We start from the raw sequence: 25,331 nt of genomic DNA, 5'->3' as shown, positions 1-25,331 counted from the left end.
ACTGAGCCAGAAAAAATAAGGAATGCATAGCTTCAAATACAAGATAATGAATGTCTCAACTACCTACGTAAGCAGATAGGCAAAGGGTTAAAATGAGTCACATTTTCCAATATTTTCCACATTATATAGGAACTCAAGAGGTGTAAGTCTCCTTAAGTCACCTGTCAATCCTGTATGAAGCACAAAATCAGGCTGTCACTGTTGTGTTTGGGTCTGCTCTGTTTTGTGCTCTTGGTGTTGTATTACATACTGATTACCTGTGTCAGGGCTGGTCATGTTTAATATGGTGTTGCTCTTTGGACATGTGGTCTGTGATGATCTAGTTACATTTTTATGCCACATGCCAAACAAAAAGGCTGTTTCTTCTGAGTATACAATTTTCAATATACTGAACTGAGATTGCAGCAATGAAGTAATTAGAACTGAAAAAGGTAAGGGCTTTTTATTAAAATACAAGAAGAAGGCCCTGCTGTGGTCTGCTTTTAGTTATTTATTACAATTTTGAAATATCAAACACTGCCTTCCAAGCAATCAAAATCTGCTCTGCGCTACCCTTTTCATTTCAAGAAAAGCGCCGCTCAACTGAATGATGTTTAATTTAAAAGAAAAATTCAATAGTTGTTTATTAAAACTCAGCATAAGATCTCTGCATCCTTTCAGAGCCTTCTATAGGAATTTTATTTTTTATTTCTGCTTAATTTGACCATGACCAAACAATTACTTTTTGATACTGTCATTTTTAACCCATCACACCTTACGCAGATGAACTATAACATATTATGCTGTCATGTTTTTCTCATGATTTAGCGAAGTGCAAAACACTTCACTGTTAATGTCAATAACAAAAACTGTCCATGTTTTGTTTGGCGCTCTGGTTTGCGTATTATCACAGTATAATGGGGCTGCTGGAGTATAATGGTTGTCATGCGTCAGCCAGGTAGATGCTGCTTTCCAGTGGTGGGTGAAGTAGAACCATTCTTAAAAGTAAAGCACTTTTGGGATAAAAAGTGTTATACAAATTCAAGGAAATGCTGCTGTCATTACTGCAGTGAAAATCTTTTTCTCTTGCGTTATTTTTTTATTCTTATTGAACCATTTAATTAAGGGCTGCTACTTGTATGTTCTAACATCCTTAATGAATACAACATTATAACACAGACCCCACAAAAGAATTCCTTTTACTTTTATCCAAGTCTCACTGAGAGGCATTTTGTAGAAATACACAGCAAGGCAGGGACATCACTCCAGCCAATTTGTGTTAATAGACTCTTATGAAACAAAAGCTGTTCTCCAAATTATGTAATATGCCATGAAAACCAGACGAGGTGATCAAAGATTTGAATTACATTTGCGTTGCTGCACATAAAACCAGCCCTCATAAACACAGTAGGATGTGTGGTGCATGTGTCAAATCGCTGTACAGTTTAGAGGGTTGTTAAGCAGGGATGTTTAAAGGTTAGAGACCTCAATTAAGTAGATCAATTAAGGATGAATATTTCAGTGAAAGACAGGAAATGACTCTGTTGATTTTATTGTGTCTTCTTTGAAGCATATACTAATTTTTTACAAAAGACAGCAGGACTGTTTTCTTTGGTCTATAGCTAAAAGCTGCAACTGGAGCAAAAGAGCAGAACCAAAGAGATCTTAAAGGATGATGTTGATGTATAGTTGAGGCCTAAAAAAACCTAGTGAGTTTTTTAATAACTTCTTTGCACTTTAAGTGACATGTGAGGGGAGGTATGTGAGAAATGGTGACGGGGCTAGCTCAACTTCATAGTTAAGATCGTGAAGCCCTGTTTTCTTTCTTTCAATTATTGTTCAGCTTTGCCGTTGCTAGGCAAAGAGTCTTAGTTCCCAGAGGTGACAAGAAGCCTGGATTACTGCCAATCTACGCCTACCTGTTCTCGAAAAAAAAGTCAGATAATATCCTGCCACTCTCCAAATAATACTGTAGCGATCAAAAAATGAAGAACTGAACGGAGGAGAAAATAACTGGGTAGAAGAAGTAGTGAAAGATAGGTATGAGCTGTTTAGATCTGTCTGCCTGTAACACCGAGCTAAGAATGTGTTGGTTATCTAAGGAAAACTTCTTCCTTTCCTACTGAAAGCTTACCTTATGTGGTTTTAAATAACAAAGAGTGAGTATGGTCATTATTGATTTTGACTAACACAGACAGCTATTTAACTACTATTGTTGCTGGGGCACTTTTTCAGCCCAATTTCAGTATTAAGGCTTGTTATTTTTCTAACGATATAGGTTTCCACTGGACGGTTCAACTCTTATGAAGCATTAATTTGCAAGGAATATTGGAGTGCCTGTATTCGAATGCTTAATTGATACAGTTCAGTGTTTTGCCTCTAGGTGCTGTGATACATCTGGAACAGTGAAGGCAGCATCTGCTCTGAGAGATAGAACATTTTAATCCTCATTGTTTCCATTTCCTGCATAGAAAATTAAAAAAACACTTAACAGCCACTGTCTCATGACGTTTTAGTAATTAGCCTTTTAACTCGACTTTGAAAAGGGACTGTTATCTAGTAATATGTCTATAGGGAAAAGAAAAATCATGAGCAAAAAAATATATAGAAAAAGCAAATTACTTAGCTTGGTAAGCAGAAGCATTGACATCAATATTTGTGGAAATAAAGGTAGGAGGTATTTGTCTGTATATCTATCAGTTCTGCTTGAGCACAGATGTGCCTACAGGTGTGATTCACTAGTCTTTCATTACTTCCACTCTAAGGTTCTTAAATAAATTGTACTAAAATAACAATTCACACATGTCTCAAAATGATAATAGTGTATAAAATAAAATACAGTTCAAACAAGTGTCAAAACAATTTTGTATATGGCTTTGGTTGGTCGTATTTACAGTGGAATGTCACAAAATGTTAATTTTCAGTATCAAAATATCTAACAAATGTGAAGATTGTGTCTGATTTATGTTTTTACAATCACAAGATACAGCAATAGTGAGCTCTGTACCCTGGCAATGTTTTATTTTTATGTCCCAAAGAGACAAAGCATTAACAGCACATGCCATAGCTTTCTTCAATGAGATAGACACACATACTGTAAGTAGACAAGTACTGTTTAGTAAACGTCATTCCGAAGAAAATATACTCTAACACAGCGTTCATAAAGTTATCTCTTAGCTTAAAATGAAGATTCTGAACGTTTCAGATTTGTGCAAGATCTCAGCCTCTGAGCTCTCTACAGAAAGAAAGGTCACCAACTCGAAGACATCATTTGGTCGATATAAATTGTTTGTTAGTAGCTAAATGGTTCAAGGATCTCATCCTGCTATTTCTTGAAAGATGTCTATTGTATCGGCTTGAACATAAGAGTTGGGCAGCTTGTCCTGGACTCCTACAATCCTTGGTTACAAAAAGTTCCTCCTGTCCTCAGTTTTAAATGTACTTCCATTTAAACTTGGTCCGGTTACAAAACCATGATTAAACTTCATGAAGCTGTGACCAGTATCGACATCTGTTCAACAAAGACATTTAGAGAAATTAAAGATTGTTTTTAAATGCTATGTAATGAGAAAGGAAGGGACACTTTTCTTGCTATAAATAGCTTAGTGTGGGCTGTAACCTCATCTTTCTACTAGTCATTGTGTCCCCCTCTGGGTTGTTCATTGCAAAAATTTGAGAACTCACAAAATACAGAGATGTACCCTAGGGAAATTTATAATCCTTGCAATATAACATATTTATGCAAAACCAAGGATCAGACCCATCCTAAAAGCCACAGCAGGTAGTCCTTCCATTTTTCCCAAAGGTTTTCTATTTTCTTCTTTTTTTCATAAGGAAATCATTAGATGAAGAAATCCTTCCATATATTGAATTAATCAAAATACATGGTAGGGATCAGTTGAAAATCTTCATATGTATAAATGTGCTGGGAGGAACATGCAGGGCAAATTGAAAAGGTGTTCTATGAAAGTAATAATGGCGCTGCAAATTATCTTAGAATTGAATCTCAGCAGCTTCTTGAAATTTGCCAGTAGAAAAAACATTTTGCTGAATATCAAATGTGGAAAAAAAGAAATCTATTTAAAGTCAAGGGATCAAAAAGAAAGTTGATTTTTCACAATGGCAGGTGGCCATTTCAGAGATAGAATCACAAAAGACATAAAGCTGCTTTAAAATTACATTTGGCATAACAACAAACACTGACAATGACACTACCAATGCAGTGTGGTTGGGGTTTATCCAGCATGGAATAGGCCTTGTCAAACAGCGATGTATGAAAAACTGTGTTTTTCACAGTCCCCTCTACTTCTTTACTACCACCAACCCCCTCCTGCCATTTAATAGAGTAAAGATTTAGAAAATGATCTCTGATCGATTTTGTCAAAATTGAATAGTTCATGAGTGAGCTGAAACCTTAAGTATATGGGCTTCAGTGCTCCCAGAGATAATAAGCTGGAAATACTGAGCTTCCACTTTACTCTTCATATACAAAATAACCACTTTATTACTATAAAACTTGAATTTAAGAAATTGATGTACTTTAGAGCCTTTTAAGTCTTAAAATCTGTGCAGTGTAAGCTGTAAATTTAGTCATATCCTAGATTAGCTTTAAATAATAGATGATTTAACAAAGAAAATGCAGGTGTATATAAAGAGTTTTCCACATGTATTAATTAAAATGAGATAACATTCTTAGAAGATGTATACTGAGCAAATAATAATTACATGAATATCTATATACACAGTGTTCAAATAGATGTGTGTTCCATAAATATCTTGAAAATGAATGTTGTAAATTTAATCACCTAATGCTTTTAGTCATCTGGCAGTTTCTCAAAGCCACAGAAAGTTTTTAGAAGTTTCTGGAATTCACCTTGATTGTCACTGGGATTTAAAACAGGCTGAACACAGAAGCAAAATACTCAGTACCATATTATCACCTGGAAAGTCAGAAAAAATGTTTGAAGATCTACACTAAAAGATTATTAGCTTCAACGACTCTAGTGATGGCTTTTAAAAAATCCATAAGACATTCCAGTTTCGTCCCAGTTTTTATGATGTCCATAATCAAGAAGTTCAAAGCTCATGTGATGGCTGTTCCCTATCATGAAGAGGACAAATCTTTTCAAATGTGTGGTTAGAAAATTGGCTATAGAGCATAACTCAAACCCAAGGGCAACAATTGAGCATCTTTAAAAAGCTCTGACATCATCAGGATACAATGTCTCTAGGACTACAATTTGAGACTTGACTTCATGACTCTAGACTCTGTGAAAGAGTTCCATGGCAACATACAAAGAAAAGCAAAAATTTGCCTCTCAGGTTAAATGGAATTATATGATGTGATTGGGAGAAACACAAATACAAACAAGTTTTTGGGATAGCCACACAAGGAGTATAATTAGCTCAGAAAGAAGATGCTCAGCCTAAAAAATAATGTCATCCTTTTGGTGAAGAATAGAAGTGGCTGTGCTCTGCTGTAGGTTTGGTTTGCATCCCTCTGTCCTGATATTCTATTTAGAATGAAGGAACCTGCCTCTCAGGAAGTTAAAGAGCTGTGTTGAGATATTCCAACGTAATTGCATGCGTCACTCACAAAAGGATAAGAATATGAAGAATGCATCAAACTCAATAGTGGATGGTTAAGAGAACATAAAAATGAGAGTTCTTACTGGGTTTCAGAGTCTTTTGTAGAACATTTGTGGCATTTTCCAACTGAAGAAAGTGGTACACAAACACAAGTCAGAAGAGCTCTGAATGGGGAAATGCTCAAATATGAGATTTTTAACCCACTCATGAGGGATAAAAGAAGTGTGTCCTCCTAATAAAGTAAGTGCCTCTTCATGGCTAACAAGACTAAAAGAGAGCCCACAAAATACTGATTACCAGGAGATGAATAAATCGGAGAACCAAGCACTACGAAATACATGCAACTGTTTTTGACAGATGTTTGGTTTATACTTACAATTTTGAAAATCATACCAGTTTTCAATTTTTGATTGCTTCAATCAAAAATACTGAATTTGCAAGTGAAATGATCATTTAGTTACAACAAGTTGAGACTATGAATACATTCATAGACTATGTGGTATCCAAAGAAACAAGTAATAGGTTTATTCCATCTAATCATCTGGATTATGTGGTACAACATTAATCCATATAATAAAATTAGGTAGTTCTGTATTCAAGTCACCATGTCCCATCAGTTTATCCTGGTTTCCATGGTGTTAAGAAAATAGAGAGCACAAGATTACACCCTGGATGGGACACCAGTCCATCACAGACAAAGGCTGGTCCCCATTCATACAGCCAGGTGATCTGGAACAACTGAGGTACCTCACTCAGGGTATAACAGCAGTGTCTGCAGCAGAGACTTGAACCCAGGACCCAACAGTCACGAGTCTAGAGACTTACCAAATACTCTTTGCTGTTTCAATTACACCACCTCTTTTAATCACAGGGATACTGAAATATGAAGTGACCATTGATAAAAGATGATCATTTGTTTACATCTGTCATAAAGAAATACCATAAGAGACTTAATAAAGGAAGTGTCATGGGTGATAAATTTAGTCACGCATTAACATGCTTGCAAAGCATACAACTGCATTAATTATTCAACTTTGATTTCAAGCACTGTAGCAGCATTAAATCTATGAAACTCGGGGTGTTTATATGTTTATTTGCTCTAGTAAGTTTAATAAACGTAAATGTCAGGTCTTAATCCATCATTCAGCTCATCATTTTTTCTCTGGGGAACAGCAAACTAAAAATCATGCAGAAAAGCTACATCTGACTTTATTAGATTGCTGCTTAGTAGTTTTAGCATGTTGGCCCAGACTTCTGTCTCCAGCTCATGCAGTATATTACTGCAACTGTTCATTTATTTATTCATTTGTCACAAAAGTGCCATATGTTTTCTTTATATATCAGTTTACAGTCTTTTCCACTTTTCCATCATAGACAATCTTTGACCTAAATTTAAACGAGACTTTACCTTCCGATCCACGTTTTCCAGTACTGTAAAGGAAATGTAGAGACTATTTCAAAGGGTTTCACATTTCAATAGTTTCAAACTTGGCGTTTCTTACATAGGCTTGGCTTTTGTGAGCATGCTTAAGAGTGCCAAGTGTCTAGGTTGTTTTGTCTAACAATGGTCTGTTTGACTCTGAGCTGAAAATCTCTCATAAAATATCAAACATAAGTGAGCTCTCATCTGACTCAGCCTGCCAAAGTGCTCACTCAGACTACAGGCTGAGCTCCACAGCCAGTGCATTATGAGCTTGAACCTGGGTCATGTAGCTGACTGAGACCAGGATTCCTCAAGTGGCAGAACATAAGAAAATCTGCAAATGACAAGAGGCCGTTTGACCCGAGTAGCTCACTTGCTTTTCAGTAGCTAATTGATCCAAGGTTTTTATCCAGCCACTTCTTAAAAGACGAAATGGCGTTTGCAGCTTGACTTAGTACTGTAGCTTGTTCCAGACTCCCACAACCCTCTGTGTGAAGAGGAACTTTTGGTTTATATGCACTGTGCCATAGTTTCCACTTGCGTATTCTGGCTTGTGCTACACTGGTGATTCTGAAGGATTAACTTTGTCAGTGCCTTGGAGGATTTTGAATACTAGCGTCAGGTTCCCTCGCAGTCCGCTTTGTTCAAGATAAAAAAGGTTCAGTTCTTTTAGTCTGTCAGTGTAAGAGCCTAGGAATGTGCCCGGTTGCTCTTCTTTGGATTGATTCCAGAACAGCAACATTTTTTGTGCCATGGTGAACAAAACCAATTACAATGTTTTTCAAAGAAGGTCTTGCAAGTGCACATACTGTATAATGTCACTTGACTTAAATTCTACACTTTAAGCTATATACTGTATATATTGTAACATTCTCTTTATCTTTTTATTGCTGTTCCATGTTGCCATGAAGGTCATAATAATGTATCAACATGAACAGATGAGCCTTTTTCATAAGTAGCTTCTTCAAACTAATTGTTATTTTAGAGTATATTTAGAGTTTATATTTATTTGCTTACTCGTAGGATGAATCTGTGCTGCAAGAAGAATATATTTAAACTCATTTCATCCATTCTTTACTAATTCCTTATCCTATGCCATAAAATCTTTCATAAGCTTTGTCTTATTCCGTCAAAGGTTGCTTTCTTAAAATGTGCACATTTTTGTTTTGGTTTCTACCTGCACAGTTTAAAAAAATACACTTCAAAGCATTCCAAATAATGGCTGGTCTGCTAATGCTTCTCTCACCTCTGAGTTCTTTCATCAGACTTTGGAATGTGATGGTGTGCTATATCTTTGCCGTCCCTGTCCGTAGAGAATTTGAATAAAAAACATCTACCTCTCTGATGTCTGGATTGCATTTGTAGCTCATTGTTTCAACACCCTGAAGTTCTGCACATCAGTGCTGTTTGTACCATGAGGTTATGAGTATGCTTATGAGCACGTCCACAACAGCTTTGTCACGTGACTGGATCGTTACCTAATGCAGCCAGAGAAGCTCTTCTTGTGTTGGAGAAGAACAGGAAACTCGAGGTTTTCACGTAGGGCCAGTCATGCCACTGAAGGGTGTGGCACACTTTACTTTCAGGCAACCCCCTGAAGCTCAGCAGGTATGACCAGGCCTGACCAGTACCGGGATGAGAGACATCCTGAGAAAGCTAAGGATCCTGCTAGAAAAGGTGTAAGTGGGACTGGTAGGAAGGGAGTAGGTCTTGTGTGGGTCCTAATGACCCAGTATACGGACGGGAACACTATACTGTAAAAAAGGTGTCATTCCTTGGATGAGACGTAAAACCAAGGTCTTTACTCTTTGTGGTCATTAAAAATCCCAGGGCGTTTCTCGCAAAGAGTAGGGGCGTTACTCTGGTGTCCAGGCCAGAATTTACCTCTGGCCATTCCCAATCATACCCTCCTCATAATCACTATTTATGAACTAGCTTCACTCTGCTCTCCTCCCAAATGATAGCTGGTGTGTGGGGAGTGTTCTGGCGCACTCTGGCTGCCGTCACATCATCCAGGTGGGTGCTACATATTTGTGGTGGAGGAAGCAAAAAGTGCAGTGAGTTACCTGTAATAACCTGCTTTGAGTGGAGTGTCCAGAAATTTTATTTATTTACTGATTTTGGAACACTTGACTCTGCTCTGTCACCACTAAAATCTCCTGATACCAATCAGCATCTTACTTGCCATTCCTTTTTAAAATGGACTTACACTGTCAGATATCAAATGATACATACTTTGCTACCATCCTCATAAACTTTTTACATGTTTAAAAATGGGGCCCGTATTATATTGTACGTGAAAATCATTCCAAAGCTGTGAAAAACTGTTGCCACAAGCTGATTAAAATTAATTTGATAAAATAATGTAAAATATGATATAATGTTATTAATTCATATATTAGTATTCATTATTTAACACACTGCAGAATAGTTTGAAATGGCTACTTAACACCATCAATGTTAGGGTCAGGATGTTGAAGCGTAGTCTATGCACAGAGAAGTCTTTTTTTCCTTTTTTGCTGTCCTAAACTAGTTTTATGATCTGCGTATAGATACAACCCCCACAATTTTCCACAACCTCGAATATTGTGTAATTTAAGAACTGCATATTTTATCATAGACTTTAACAGATCTTAAGGTTTTGGAAAAGGTGTAGGCCATTATAGTTTAATATTTCGATATCTTTATAGGATTCTGAAAAGGCCTTTTATTTATTCATTGATTTTTTTTTTTGATAGACAAGAAGGGCTTGGCCTTCTCGCACTGTAACATTTTCTCATATAAGGCAACCTTTCTGAGCCACAAAGGGACATTTATATTTTATATATTACAACATAACCTCAGTCCTTCTGTACAAATGGATACGAGGTCTTGAACGGAAAAAAAAACACTTTTATGAGAATAACAGTTTTCTATTGGTTACATTTCCTGATTAAATGTAAGGGCTTCCTAATTGTAACATTAAGACTGTTGGGAAAGACTTTCCAATCACAATTCAGAGTTAGATACTGGGTTGAGCCTTTTCTAGTCTAAAAATGTTGAAAAATGCAAATAACTCTGAATCCCTATATGAGGCTCCCAAACGGACAATAATAGGTTCCAAGCTATGCTCGGATGAGCTGTCTGTAATATTGCAACCTCTCTGGCTGACTTTTTTCTGCCCAAACAGCTTCTTTTCATTCTGTAGGACTTTTCCCGAAGTCACCAATCTCATTCTCCAGGGCATGACTGAAGCCTGAACAGAGGATTAAAAATTTAAAATATCCCTGTAAAATTGATTGAATTAACAGAACAGACGAATATTTGGGGAATGTTGAACCGAACCTCTTGGCAGATTTTAATTGGATACAAACTGGCAATGAAGTATATATATATAGCAGTTTGTTCACAGGAGGGAATCGGTTTAATTGCCCCGAGCAATGATCAAATGAAAAAATGTTCTTTTTTTCCCTCATTTTCTTTTATGATGCCTTGTATTCCAATGTCAGTCTTCTGTTGGTCAAGCAGAGCCTTGAGCTGTTGTGCGAATGGGTCAGGTGCAATAAGAGGATTAAATACAACTGACCATGTTAGTTACATTCATGATGCTATTTATTCAGAAGAGCATGCTTTCTCATTTGTATGGAGTTTGAAGATCTGATTTAACTCATCCTACAAATCTAAAAATCCACCCTGGAGAAATGGCCATGCTGCTGGCTCTAATATGTGTGACTATAATGCAGTATGGCACAAGAAAATGTTTTTTTGAATCAAAGCTTGGATTGTTAAGATCCTGTGCAGTGCAGCAAGGAAGAGGACAGCACCTGTTCTAAACAATTGGATTTTTGCACAATTTAGAGCCAGGAAAGAAACCCCGAAATGTTACCAGCTTCTAATGCTGTACCAGCATAAATTTGATTCATTGGAAGCCAAGTAAAAAGAAGTCAGCAACAATGAAAATAGCAGTAGGTAAATTATAGGGTGCCCCTGGGGTTTTTTCTTCAGGTTCTGGTACTTTATTGGTAAGAGAAGAGGAAATATAAATGGAACATTGGTGATAAAATAAGCCTCTAGACTTATGGTCTATAATGCTTTTCTCTCACTTTTAAAATGGAGAGATGGAAACTAATTGTCTGAGACAATCAGAAAGATGAGTTCATTTGTTCAAACAAAAATACACCTCAGATGAAAAGTTCACCTTTACAGCAAATAAAGACAAGCTGTGTTCTTTAAAATATAGCAAATGACAGCAAAGCACAGTGATTAGGAAATCGTTTGATTTATTACATGCTTCTTGAATCCAAATGAGCTGGATAGGTTAAAAGGGCTCCTCTGGGTTGCAAAGAGTCTTACATTCTTTTGTACTAATTGTTGTTATACATTGTCCTAAAAATTGTAGACAGTTGCATTTTCCATAGGAGTCACCCATTTTGTCCAAAACAGTGACACTGCTCTGGCATGTAATATGGCTTCTGATTCTTGAAGACAGTAAATTAGTAGCAGACCAGACCTGTTTCCCAGTATTCTGCGCCATGAGAAAGAAGAATGACATACATGACCTTACAAGCCTTTTTTTCATATGACTTTTCCTACACATGCTTCTGTTGTATTGCCTGACGACTGCACAGACCTGGCTGTAGACTGATCTGCTATTAATAGTATTATCCAGTATTTTGGCAGGGTAATGCAAAGGATGATATCCAATTCTGGATATTCTATTTGTGGCTTATATTCAAAACATTTGGGTACTTGAATCCTCATAGGAAATTACTGAAATTTAAACACTGAAGGGTTCTGGGTGGAGGGCCCTTCATGTTTAAATATTAACATATTAACACTGAATCCATGCATGTTAAGTTAATCTTTCTAATAATATGCTACCTGTATAAAGTTAGGCACTCCAGAAAATGCATATTTAAAAAAATTAGCCGAACATTGAATTTGATCAATGTAAGTAAGGCAATGTAACCCAGTAACCCCAATCAGAATTTTTTAAAACGTACTCTCTACAGACACAGAAAAAGAAAAACCCTCTGGTTCTTACGTCAACTTTGCATGGCTGCAAATGCAGTAAATTAAAGATCTGAGGCACAGGCTTTCATCACACAACCATCAATAATTTTAACTCTTACTGAGTGTAGCTGGACACTATCTGCTATCCGTGCCTTATTCACCTGACCCTGCAGAGCCTGTGGTAGCAGGATTCCTCAGACCTCTGCAAATAAGGTCGTGACCATTAGGGTCATAAAAGAACTCAAAGAAGGCTGTTCTGGAGCAGTAAAGCGATGTTAATGTTAAATAATTCTCCACCCACTGTAAACATTTAAAAGGGTGGACAATTGCATGTGGGGGCGAGGTAGTTTGGGTTAGTTTGCATGTGAAATAGAAACAGTAAAATGATAAATGGCAAACTCAGTGCAAGAAGGCTGTCTTTTCTAACTTGCACTCTAACCTGCACCAGGAAGAGTGTACTGGATGTATTCACTTTAAGAGTTCTAGCATTCCAAAAAAAATATTTTGAACCCGTGTTTTCACCTAATAATCCATGAATCATGGGGGAAAACGGCAATCTAACTTTTATGAGGAACAGGTAAAGGTTATTTCCATGCTGAAAGGTCAAGAAAAGCAAAACTACATTTTGGCTTTGGAGCCTTTTTCAGGTGTGACATTAATAATCAGCCGAGATATGAGTTCCTTAAATCAATATGCACTTAAAAACTGGAACGAGTTACTCCGGTGTTTAAGTTCTACGTTTCGGCTACCTTTCGGCTGTGGAGTCTTCTTCAGGTGTGAGGATTATTAGTGTCACACCTGAAGAAAGTTCCACAGTCCAAATGTAGAGTTTCTTTTCTTTCCCTTTTAGCATGGAATAAACCTTTACCTGTTCCTTTGCAGCCCACACATACTGATACAACTCTACTCAAATAACTTTTTTAAGCCTTACTTACTTATGAACGGGTTTGTTTCATATATATATAGGTTGATTATCAGCCTTCATCTATCAGAAATCCCTTGTTGGACAGAAATCTCCCTGAGGGCTTGTTTTCAGCTATCATTACCCAGTTTCTTCAACCAAACCAAATATACTGGTCATGTTCTATTTCTTGGGTGCTCTCCAGTATTTCTCTGGCTCAACAATAATCCATTCTTCCTGCACTGGTTTTCTGTTTAATTTGAATCCTCTTCTGGCGTATTTTGCTTGCAATTGGGCACAGGCTGTAGCTGAGAGAATGTTTATTTTAAGAACAATATTTGGGGTACAGCATAAATATTTTTCACTGAATTCCACATCTTTTAGGAATATAGCAAACAATATTTATGAAAAGGATGGACTTGTTGTAGCAATGTACATACCACAGTTAGTGATATACTGTGATTATTGTACATGGTTTCAACCCCAGTCACCCTTTGAGTTGATTAAAATGCTTCTTCCCTACCAAAAATGTTGCTGGATATGAGATCAATTCTGCCTGATGAACCTGTGCTCACAGACTGCCTGGCTCTGAAGACCACAATATTTCTCTAGTCGGCTTGTGTTTTTTTTTAAATCTGGGAAACTTCAATATCCCTGTTATTAAATAGGCTCATATGCCTCATGCCAAAATCTTGCCAAAAAGTCCTTACACCGAATTAGATGTATTTCATGGTTTTAGTGAACTTATTTATGGCTGCAAGACAATACATATATCTTACTTATGACAGACGTTGTGTGGTGACAACACTTAAAATGAAACAGGGAAAAGAATATTTGCATGTTATCAATATTTTGTTTTTAGTCATATTTGAGCAGAACTGAACAGCAAAGTCAGTGTCCATCATGATTAACAGTGAGTTCAGGTGATATTTTCTACTCTTCTCATTTTTTTAGTAACTCTATCATTCAAGACTGATTTGGCTTCAGAAACTCGCCTTGCCTTTAATCAAACGTCCTCTGCTTTTGAATATGGCATTAATAATCACTGATTACCTTTTAGGGTAAACATTAAACACATACACATCACATGTACAATGATTGTTTGCATCATTTGAGAAAACGTAATTTTAGAAAAATCCAGAGAATACCAACTTTGAGTTCTTGGGAAGTATGAAGCATATAGGAAATATTCAATGCAGTAAAAATGCCCAGTAACTTTAATCATGTTCATTCTTTCTTATAGGATTATAGGTATTCTTATAGGTTTGCAATCCTTGCAGAGTATTAATGAAAGCTGTACTATTTTCATTTCAGTAATTTTCATTACTGTGCAGTACCTCGTTGGAGTGTTTAAGTGCATATTGATTTAAGGAAATAATGTCTGGGCTGTTACAGAGAAGAAATGTGTTTTAGCACTCTGGATTTTAACAGTGTGAATCTTCATTTACATGAACATTGAAAGCATTCCTACATTTTACTTTTAGAAAATATTTTTTAACTTAGTTTTGAGGCCTTTTGTTTTTGGTTTGTTAGTGGGAACCTCCAAGATGCCACAGAATACTAAATTAGTTTTGCTTAATCGGTATGACCGAGAATAATTCATTTATCTGCACAGCTGGATTCAATAACCAGGGCAAGTTTAAAAAATGCCATCGCTGGAACGATAGCACAGCTTTCAGGAAGGATTGTGTGTGTGGGTTTTTTTTTTTAATTTAACATCAATCGGGGGGGTTGATGCCACACCAAAGAGTAAAAAGAAAAGTGCAAAAACATCGTTTCGACTGCAAAAACCTTATGAAGGTGATCTTTAGGGTTTACCTTTTTTTGTTGTTACCGTTCACCGGTTAATTAATCTCGACCTGTTCTGTCGCTGCTCCAAACTGTAACCTTGCTTTATATACACTGAATATAAACATGACAAAAAAAAACCTGCATGACAAAACAAATGCATTGAAAAGCGTCAAGGTCCAACCCAGGAATCCCCCTTAAGGACTTTTTCAGTCTGTTCAGAGCTGTAGGGAATCTCCTCCTGTCCGCAGGGGTGGGGCGAAGGCATAGGGGACTGGCAGTTCCGTGAACTCCTCTTTTACTTACCAGCCTCCGGTTTCATTTCACCTGCTAGTGCAGCTGCGGACCGGATCGGGGCTAGTGAGCGGCGAGAATTCAAATTAGTAAAAAAGAAAAGACCTGTCCAGTTCTCGCATCGTTTCCTTCGGTTTATCCGAGCCAAAACTGCCGCCGCTTTACCAAATTAGAAAACAAAAAGGAGGGATTGTTTCCGAGTTGTGTTTTCAGTTTCGAGAAAGAGAAAGAGTTTAGCTGAAGATAACTCCGTGATAAAGCAACCATTGGCTTTTATCAGGATGCGTTCGCCGGTCTGCAGTTCTTATGCAGTTCTTGCCATCGGGGCTATTATAGCTGCAGTTCTTCAGCTAGGTAAGTTTTTCTCCTTCAAGGTTTTTACTGTATTCTGTAAAGTAATGAATACCTCGTAAAAAAAACGGTAGACGGGGTTTTGCCGGTGTTCCTGTTATTAGCGTGACTGTACTGCGTTGAACAATTTCAGGGCAGTTTTTTTTTTCACAATCCCTTCGTGGGGAAAATCATTTCGGTGAGGTTTTTCAAATCTGTTTTTGGAGCACAGCAACAAGTTTATGCCATCGAGACTAAATTAATCACTTCTAATGAGATGTGAAGTTTAACAGACTGAAACCCCATTCCCTCATTCGACGATATTAACATTTGATTCTCTCGTCCTTAATTTCTCAGGCTTATAATAATATAACTTATTGCTTGGTGTAAAACGAGGGGGGTTGATTATGACTTATTGTTAATATTACTACACCAGTGCGTTTTTAATACGCAGAGGGGTCATAATGGTCGACTATTAAATTTGCTTTAGGCGCACCTTTTACATTGCAAATTACATCCCATTAGAGGTGTATTAACTACTTAATCACCTGGATAGTAAAGAGTAGCCTTTCGGGTTTGCCAAGTAAGCACCTTCACTGGGGCGGCATACAGGTGGAAAAACCACAAAAGCTTTAGAATGAAAAAAAGTCTATTGTTTCGAAATGTTACTTGCTGGCTGGTGGTTTAAGCCGAGCTTTATAAAATATCACACGTGATTGTATGATATCAAGTCAGAATGCTGCTGCTACCAGCACTTCTCAAATGAAGCAAATGCGCTTTCATTTTCACCTGCTTTGAAACACGAAAAATACGAGATTTTTTTTTTAGATGTTTTTAAAAAACTCTTTTATTTCAAATAGTAGACGCCGCGTTTCTGAGTGTAAAAAGCAAGAGTCTTGGCTTCGCTCGTACCCCTTTGTCTTAGGGTTGCGTTGAACACCTTCGTGAGAAATCGCGCAAATGAAAAGGGTTTTAGTGTAACTTTAGCTTTACCAGGAAGTGGAACCAATCAAAAGAAACAGACAAACATCTAAGAAAAGAAGTGGACTTTAGATAAGAACTAAAGCTGTCCGGCAATTTGCCCAGAGGTCTACATGTGGGCTTAAGTTATTTTTATGCACATAAGGGTACTGCTTTATTTTGAAAGTTTTGTTGAAGACTAAGCGGAAAGGCAGTATTGAATTCAGACTTTACCCATAAATGCTGTGAATGTATAAGCGAACATAGAGCTTGAACAGCACAGTGGTAAATGGTTAGTTTTTAACACGCTTGAAATAGACTGCTCGGGGAAACTGTTGTTTGGCTATCTTTGGGTGGTAATCGGCCTTTTCAAGACAATATTCTTATTGGATCGCTCCCACAGAAACGCCAAAGAGCCCTTGAAGTTATTAAATCGCACTATTGGTCGTCTATTAGTATCGCCCTGATTTGTTCTCTCTTCGGATGGCCGCTGCCCCTCCCTTGTATTAATAAATTATTTGTAAACTGTAAGCGCCTCTCATCTCACTGCCTCTTTGTGCGGGTGGAAAAGTCGAGGCTGACGCATGACGTCTTTATTAATTCCTGGTCGCATCAAGGATGGCCACTTCAGGGCAACAAGTCATAGTCTTTTGGTTGAACAGGAAATGAGCGTGGTCCGAGTTGGACTAGAATAAAAAAAAACAACTGATTACAGCGGGTTTTATCGCTTTTCAGCGTATACAAACTCCTGCTCAATTTGTACACGGTGTTAATTTATTCAATTTTAAAGGTTAGAATCTTCACCAAATAGGTGGGAATTTTAAGAGCAACCTCCTTTGCCGTTTTCCCTCCTTTTTTGCAAAGCCTGGATAACGTCACGGTTTTCTCTCCAGGACCCCGAGGTAGTAAACAAAGCCCAGGTTACAGAAAGTTCGGGGTCTGTTGGGCTGGTGGCTGCTGGGAATCGTCACATTTTATGCCCTTTTGAACTGATTTTATTGCCAGGCCTAATCAGGTGACCCCTGCAATACTGGGTGGTCGACTTTTTTTGTCGTTGGGATTTTAAGTGTTGTTGGAGTGTTCACTAAATGAATCATAATTGATCTTATGACTCACCTGTGTAGTTACGGTTAGGGTAGAATTACCCTAGCATCTGCTCACAACCGAATAAGACTCCACAGTCAAAACGTTTCCTTTCTTTTCTTTTCAGCCTGGAATAATCTTTAACTTGTTCCTTGTTAGGGTAGAATTAGGTTGGTTTGCCAGTGTCCTGTATGGTAGCTTGTCCAGATGTTCCCCTCTGCTTTCTATAGACAAAAAGTCTCATACCTTTCAAACTGAAACTGCGGTCTGGAGTGGGGGGTGAGGTGTGGGATTTTCTGCTAGGGCATTTCTGCTCGCACTCTGATGACATATTTAGAGCAATCTTAAAACCTGATGATTGTGAGAGCACATGAAGATTGAGTTCTAGCATACATACAGTGTAAACCAATGGCTCGGTTATTAAATTGACTATAACCGCGTTTTTATGGGGAGTCTGTCTTTTGTTCCTTCATGATGTTAGCTTTAAGGTATGAAGCTGCAACAACGAGCACACTCCATAAGAGCTGCTATTACTGTATATATTGAGGCCACTGAAGTGCTTTTAGTTGGTCTGATGTAGCACTTCCAAGAAATTGTACATTTGTGGGCTATAGACGGAACTTATTTTCGAATAATTCTCTTCCGAATTCAGAAACTGGTATCAATCTGAAACCCTTTTTTTATTGACTTCTGTCAGATTTCCTTTTTTATAAAGGAGGACGGAGATAGCCGGAATAGTGCTTTCCTGACAAGATCTCTTGTCAGGAATGATTAGCTCAAGGGAGGGGTTTGGGGAGCAGTGGAGCCTGACTTGAACTTGAAGCCCGATCACTGTGGGGGGGGAACCCCAAAACAGGAGTGTGGCTCTTGCAGGATGTAGGGAATAAAACGGATTGTATCTAAAGGGGAAAAGAGCACTTCCTGAGATATAAAAACCTCACACAGGCTGAGACGGTGAAATATTTTATCGTTCGACAGGAGTATGGCCTCAAAAGTTCTAAAAATAAACCACTCTGCCCTCATTTAAAACCATTGGTATTCATAGTGGTGTTGCGCTATGACATCATGAGAAAGCATCTAAACTGGTCTCCTACATGAAAACCAAGGTTAGCTCTTTTTTTTTTTTTTTGCTTTCTTCCCATGTTTCGTACCAGCTCTTCCATCTTCTGGGAGCCTTAGGCTGGTGGTTCAGAGGAATGTGTTTTTGTTTCGGCTATATTTGTTTAGATATGTTGTACATTTCAGGTTTTCTTTTTTCTCCATTCCATTGTTTCTGTTCCCCAACGGTGGATTGGAGATAAGATTAGGCCTGTTTTGTTCTTAAGCAGCTACAGCAATGGCTTTTAACTGAATTGGCCCTATGTCATGTTTCTGTTTTTCCTGTAGCTGAGGTATTAAAAGTAATTTCCTTGAATGAAGTTGACTCTTCCTGGTGTCTACAGTATCCCGGTCATTAAATACTAAAGCATCATGCAATAAATCACCCTTCTTTGCTGTTTTATTTTATCAAAGTTGAGCAGGAGTCTGTTGTCTGTGGTGGGTATAGGTGCTCCAGGGCGATTTTTGCCTGTTATTTCTCCCTTTCTTTAGGTTTGCAAATGCTGGTGTCCCTTTGAAGCTCTTTTTTTTGTTGCTGTAGCAGAGATTGATTTACTATGCATGTTAAAATGCCTTTCTTTCTCATGTCGGTGAGAAGGGATTAACTGTTCTCTACACAGTTCTTCTAACCGTCCTGTGATTAAACATTAATTTAATTTCTTTATGCGACTATGAAAATCCCTTCACCATCATTACCTCAAAAAAAAAAGCTCAGGTTTCAGCATATCACCTTTCTCAAACTGCATTTAATTCGGAAAACTCAAAATACCATGACAAATTACGAAACGGAATACTTCTCATTATGCTACTTTGTGCTTGTCTGAAGGACAGCTGTGCTGTTACTGCCTCACTTGCTAGCGTTTGTTACAGCAGCGTAACAAGTTGGGGCTTTTTCATAAATAGGTAATGGAAGACTCGTGACAGCCTATTCCAGACCACTGTCATACATATTTCAGATTTAATTAAATTATTACTTCGTCTAGTTATCCCTTTCTTTGCAGTTTACAGTTACCTTTGATACAGTAGTTAGCATCTTAGAAACTTCTCTGTTGAATCACCATTGAAGAAGCCTGTTTGTTTTGTGCTCAGTTTCACTAACAAGTTGGCGCCTTCGTTTATTTCTGGAATTCTCTCAGTTCCTTGTTTGTGAGGTCATCTGTCAGAAGTGGAGGAGGAGTGGAAAAGGTGACTTGCAAACAGTGTTTGCTCATTTCCTGTCAGTGAATTTTCATCTCGGTGATGTCATTGGCTATCACATGACCTTCAGGTCAAGGAAGTGAAAACGAAAAGTGTGGTGAGGATTTTCTTTAGTTTGGTGAGGGGAAGAGTGGCAAATTTAGTTTAGGGGCAATGCACAGAGAAGAAATGTAAAAATTTTTAATGCAGTCATTATGCCAGGAAACTTCTCAATGGGAAAATACCAGCACCAAAAGCAAAACAGTCACGTTATTTGTTTCATAATTACACAACAAAAGTGTGTGACTTCTGTAATAAATAAATTAGTGGACCTAACAGTCTGAGAAAGCAGAAACTCTAAACCATCTTTTTTAGATAGAATTTTAATCTCTGCAAATATTTTTAAAAAGTCATCATTCTGTTTCGCAATATGTCTTAACATTCTTTTTGAACTGCTTTTCATAAATTTCTAAACCTGCCCAAATAAGACAGGGATACTGTTTAGTTGTTGTGAGCAAAATGATGAAAATGACTGATATTGCACTTCAAAACTTTATTATAAAGCTCTGCTTGTTTTAGACTACAACTGAATGAGAGTTAATGTACCTAAAAAAGTAAGGGTTGGTAAGTAAGGCATATGTAAGCACTCAAATGGGACAATAGTGTGTATAATTAGTGAATATAATGCTGTCAAGGAAAAGCCAACAGGTTTAAGAGGATTACTTTGATTTACCAAACAGTCTGGTCATTTATATAGTTATCAGGGTCTCTTGTCTGTGGTGTTAACTTTCATTCTTTCTTGTTTGTACCTCTGGGATATGTGATGGTCACCAGCAAACTGTTTAGAGCTTTAAAGAGACTCTTCAAAGGTTTTCATGACAAATTGTCTCAGTTCTCTGAGGGTTAATGAATCTGGAAATTCTCTTTCTCTTCCCCCCAAACCCCTTTATCATGACTCCCTACTGCTCGTCCACTGAGCTGCAAGTCTCTTAATTTGCTGATGGACTAATCTTTGCTGTGTTGAGTTGGGACCGCCTGTCTGAATTGCTTAAATTACTTTGAGATTTATTTATTTTTTAAAAAGCAGATCTTATCCGTTCTCCACGTTTTTTTTTTCTCAGCCCACTTTTTTTCTTGACTGTGGAATACAAAGGATTTTAATCAAATTTAACATTCTGATGGTGTCTTGGTTGGTATTTGTGCAGAACAGAAATGTTTTTTTTTGATTGCCTCATGATAAATGGTGCTCTCTCTCATTTTGAATAGAGGCTTTAAACTTTTAAGATCCTCTTTCCTTATGTATTATTTTATTCCCCCTGAAATAGCATTTTTATAGGCCTGTTCTGGGTGCATGATAAAAAGAAATGGGCTTTAACCAAGTCTAACTTTTGTCTGTACTGCGGAGACGTATAAGGACTATTTTATAGAAATGTTTCTTAATTCCAGATGTCGCCAGTCTCCCAAAGGGAGTGTTCTGATTTCAGTTAGCTTGTGAAAACCCTGGGCTTTGCTGTCAGAATGCACTTAAAGAAAATCAATAGCCATCAAAAAAATGTTAACTGACCATACAGTCTTACTCCTTCTTGCTATCATTAGGAAGTATTTTGTCTATTTTGAATTTGAACATAACTCATTGTATGTATCTTGGCAGAATTTAGGAAATGATCTAGGGTGGCTGAAGGGGACTTTACTTTTATATATTTGGTTGAGTTAATTAACGTGAGAATGCACCTATTCAGCCTTTTCTGTTTTCAGATCTTGTCAAATACTGTAATAGCTTTCACTTGAGCACTTTTTGGATGTATGAATGTCCCAACATTTGGTTTTCCTAGCAGCTATCTACATCATTACATGTTAATTACCAAAAATCAGCAGATTAACATTGGTGAAAATCACCCAATCACTCAACTGAATGTGTTACGAAGTTACGAACTGGAGGTGTTGAAGGAGCTATTTTTAATAGCTGCTCTAGTCCTTCTGAGGGTAGGCAAACATGAGTTTATTGCTGTGTCGCAGTACTTCTAAAGTTAATTAAAAAAATCGAATGTCAGGAAACGTTTTGCGTTAAAAATGGTCATTGCTGAGGTAATCATTAAAAATTCTCCGGTGGGGTTTTTTTTCAGCCCTAAATACTGCAGATAAATCCTGTCTGCAGCCACCATTGTCTTAAATTCAGGTGTTTTGTCTGTGCTCCTTTTCTTGACTTGATTCCATTATTACAGTCAAGAGGGCCTGATAATCCTGGAAAGTGATACAATTGTGTTCCTGTTATCCATCAGGGCATCACAGTTGACTTGTTTTGACTTGCTTAGTTTTTTAAATTGTCATAAACTGTTTAAATCATGTAACAAGGGGGTTTTGGGTAAATGTTTATCCTGGCATTTCAGGGGTCTTCATTGAAAAGGGGAAAATATTTTAAATGCCACATTGCAACAAAATATTGTCATTTTCTAACAAGTTATTGGATTTTTTTCAACACATCAATGAATCTGACATTCAGAGCAGAGCAACCTTTTGTATACACCACAGAGACCCAAACAGTTGCTTCCTTCGATTGGAAAAATCTTTTCAGTTTTCATCACAAAAATGGGGGTTTTGTGATGCACAGATGACATTTTCCCTTCTTCAATATGTCAGTTCTGATTCTCTGCTCCTTCTCATTAATGATTTCTTTTAATGGCTGACTGCCAAGGAAGTACACAAAATATACTTTTTAATGTCTCCTGATGCATCTCAAGAAAAAACAAACGCATTACGAGACGTTCACAGAGCTATTGACAGCAGTCCATTAATGACACCATGGGTAACTCATATTACCAGAGAAGTCAAGCATTTGTGTGATTTTTATGTTGATGTCCATGTTCAGAGAGAGTGATTACCAGTAAGAGGGGTGAAAGGAAATGCCACATTGAGGTCATGGATAGGTTAAGGGTGATCTTACTGCTGTCTTTCTACTGACAATGTAAACCTTCATCAGACAGGAACTTGAATATTTTTGTATCTTTTTAAATAGGTATTTTTGTCTGTGGAGGTACCATTTTAGTTTTGGTACCTGCATCACTGAATGGGAAACATGTAATGTTTAATTTTAAAGTGGATAGTTGTTTATTCCCATACCACCAAGCAAGATGAACTATGGACTTTGTCATTTCTAAAAAGAATAAAAAATAGACAAAGGAGCCTAGTTTTAATCTTGCTTCCATATGTCACCAGCCTTCCTTTCGAATAGTGGTAACCTGAATATCATTGAAGTACTTTTTTTATCTGTACTATTGTTAGTTGTTTTTATACTTAGTTTAATTGTGTAATTGACTGTAACTGCACTAAGTTGGATGTGAGGTTACTTGATGGAAGATTTTAGTTTGTAGCGATTTGGTTTTAAACTCTGGAGATATAAGTGGTCTTCACCCACCACCTCCACCCTGTAGTTTTTACTTGAAGCATTCAAATTGCAGCTTGAAGGTTGAATAGTCTTAGCAAGACCCTGCCCTACCAATAAACATATACACTGGCAAGTGACTTGATTTACTGCCTTCTTGGGGCAGGATGGGGGGTTGGAGTAGAGAAAAAACCCGCCACATTCCCATATTATTTACCAAGCCCATAAACAAATTGAGTCTCGGGCTTGAAAGATAACAGAATTAGTGAAGCTTAATGAAGCTTGCCGTTGTGGAGGCTGGAGAAGGAAGGAGAGGCGAGTATGACTGCGTCTTCTGAGTAGACTTGCGCTGCACAGGCTGCAGTTTATATAAAGTTTAACCAACACTCTCCACAGAGCTTTAAAAACAGACCCTCAGGAGAAGCTTTGTTTAGCTTACAGCTCAAAGCAACATCTTTCTCGGTTTAAGAAAACGTAAAAGCCGAACAGACGCGCATATAGACATAAATCTTTGCTGCCCCGAGATCAAAAAGGTTTGTATGCTGTAATATTCTCAGGTGACTTTTTAGAGAATGGCTGTTCTTTAAAAGCTTGATGCTTCTCGTTGTCTCTCATTCCTTTGTGTGCTTTTGACAGTTTTATCCCTAAAGCAGTGAGTGAATGTCGCCCTGGGAATTTCAATTATAAGCCATGCGATTGGCTTGCACTGCTCTTAAGAAAGGTTGGAGAGGAGACACTCTTTCAAGCGACAAATTAATAACTCTCTGTTATTGCAAAGCTTCCAAACTTGGTTATAGTTATGGTATCGGCACAGTGAAGGCTGTAAAGGATAGAAGAAATTAATAAGCACAGTATGCAGCTCTTCCTTCGTGAGCCCCATGTTGTGTGCCGATATAACTTGTTTATGGCTTTACTTCTACCTGTTTCAACACATCAGACCTGCTCCACAAATTTGCCTCAGGCTGTGTTCCTTCGGCTTTCTCCTTATCCTGCTCTATCCCACCAACTCACGAACATCTGCTGCTGTTGTCGTGTCACGGACTGTTTTTTTTTTTTTTTTAAATGCGGGAGTTTGTGCCGCTGCTTTATTTTGCATGGGGGAAAAAAAATGTAATAATGCCAGTAAAGAGGGCTTAGGAGTTTTCATATACCCTGGCAAATGACTAAAGCAGTTGGCTTTTTTTTTTAGTGGTGGTCCAGGACACTAGAATTTTTTCAACTGGAATGTTAATGCTGGATTCCTAACCTCCTCTGCCAGATAAATCCCGGCAGCTTATTTAGCTCCTCTTCAATTTTTTTTAGGGCACCACCCCTGGCTTTTAGTTCAAAATGACTTATTTTCCCACCAGAGGGGTGAAGTACAATAGATTGCATGTTAAAGGGCTGTAAATGCATAAAGCGTGGTTTATAGAAGAGAAAAAGAAGTCTATCACCCAACAACAGGGGAGGCACAGTTGTTGTCCTATTGGACTTTCTCTTCATGCAAAGTTCCCTTAATTGAAATGTATGAAGGTGTCCAAGGGGGCGGAGGGGAAAAGGGGGTTCCCACAAAATCCCCAAGAGGAGGACTCGGGAAGACCCCTTTTTCCATTGGGCCGCCTTTGTTTTAGGGAGGAAGTCGGATTGTTATTCCTACACGATGTCCCTTTTGTTATCGGAGCCTGCTTTCTCATAAATCTACCGCCTCCCACAGTGAACATTGTGAGATGGCCTCTTTTCAGCACACGAGGGCATGACTTCCCTCCCCCCCTTATTTAGTGCTCTCTGCTTTTATGATGGAAAAAAAAACACCCGCAAAAGAATGCAAAAAGTAGCCGTTTCTAATACCACACTTCAACTGTGGCCCATCTTGTTTTAAGAGAGAGTGCTGACCTTCTATATGAATAGCTAAAGACTTTCTCCAGCTGTGCTATTCATAATCGCTAATTTAAAGAAAAAGCACTAAGGAGATGCCTTTGTATCGGAAGAAAGCGAGTTTACCTTGGGTAGATGCAGACATTTCGTGAGGTGAGTGTGTGTGTGTAGTGTGCCTGAGGCAGAACTGCAGGCTGAAAGTCACAGATGTTAGACTTTTACTTTTTCCATATTCTTCAATCTCTTCCCTCGTAGGGAATAGCCAGAGGTTCTGCTCAGATTAATTTGCTTCCACATATGTCAGTCAGGTAATCATCCAAATCTGGACACTTTATTTTTTTTGGGTAAGTTGACTCGTAAGTGTCAAAAGAAGAATAAAATTCTGTCCTTCAGTTCTGTTTAGTCTTATTATGTTGTACAGTGTTCATTTGTATATTTCATCCCAAAGTACTGTACACGTACTGTGCTGGCGTCCTGTCCAAGGT

At 37.8% G+C, this 25,331-nt stretch overlaps 1 protein-coding gene and 1 long non-coding RNA gene across 3 annotated transcripts in view; both read left to right on the top strand.

Moving 5' to 3' along the window:
- Positions 1-25,331, top strand: part of LOC148658048 (uncharacterized) — a 283,796-nt gene that overhangs the window by 38,572 nt on the left and 219,893 nt on the right. The gene's annotated exons all lie outside the window — the stretch shown is intronic.
- alcama (activated leukocyte cell adhesion molecule a) overlaps positions 14,969-25,331 on the top strand; it is a 56,159-nt gene continuing 45,796 nt past the window's right edge. Inside the window, exon 1 of one of the 2 annotated variants that reach the window (XM_088638950.1) lies at positions 14,969-15,320. In XM_088638950.1, coding sequence (XP_088495076.1) covers positions 15,248-15,320 — 73 coding nt within the window. In that variant the 5' untranslated portion in view covers positions 14,969-15,247. The remainder of the gene's footprint in view (positions 15,321-25,331) is intronic. The other variant, XM_088638949.1, reaches the window with a different exon arrangement.

This window comes from Lepisosteus platostomus, chromosome 7 (genome assembly GCF_059453375.1).
Source record: "Lepisosteus platostomus isolate fLepPlt1 chromosome 7, fLepPlt1.hap1, whole genome shotgun sequence".
NCBI classification, from domain to species: domain Eukaryota; kingdom Metazoa; phylum Chordata; class Actinopteri; order Semionotiformes; family Lepisosteidae; genus Lepisosteus; species Lepisosteus platostomus.
The sequence above is the reverse complement of the archived record's forward strand: the minus strand, read 5'-3'. Positions and strand labels throughout refer to the sequence as shown.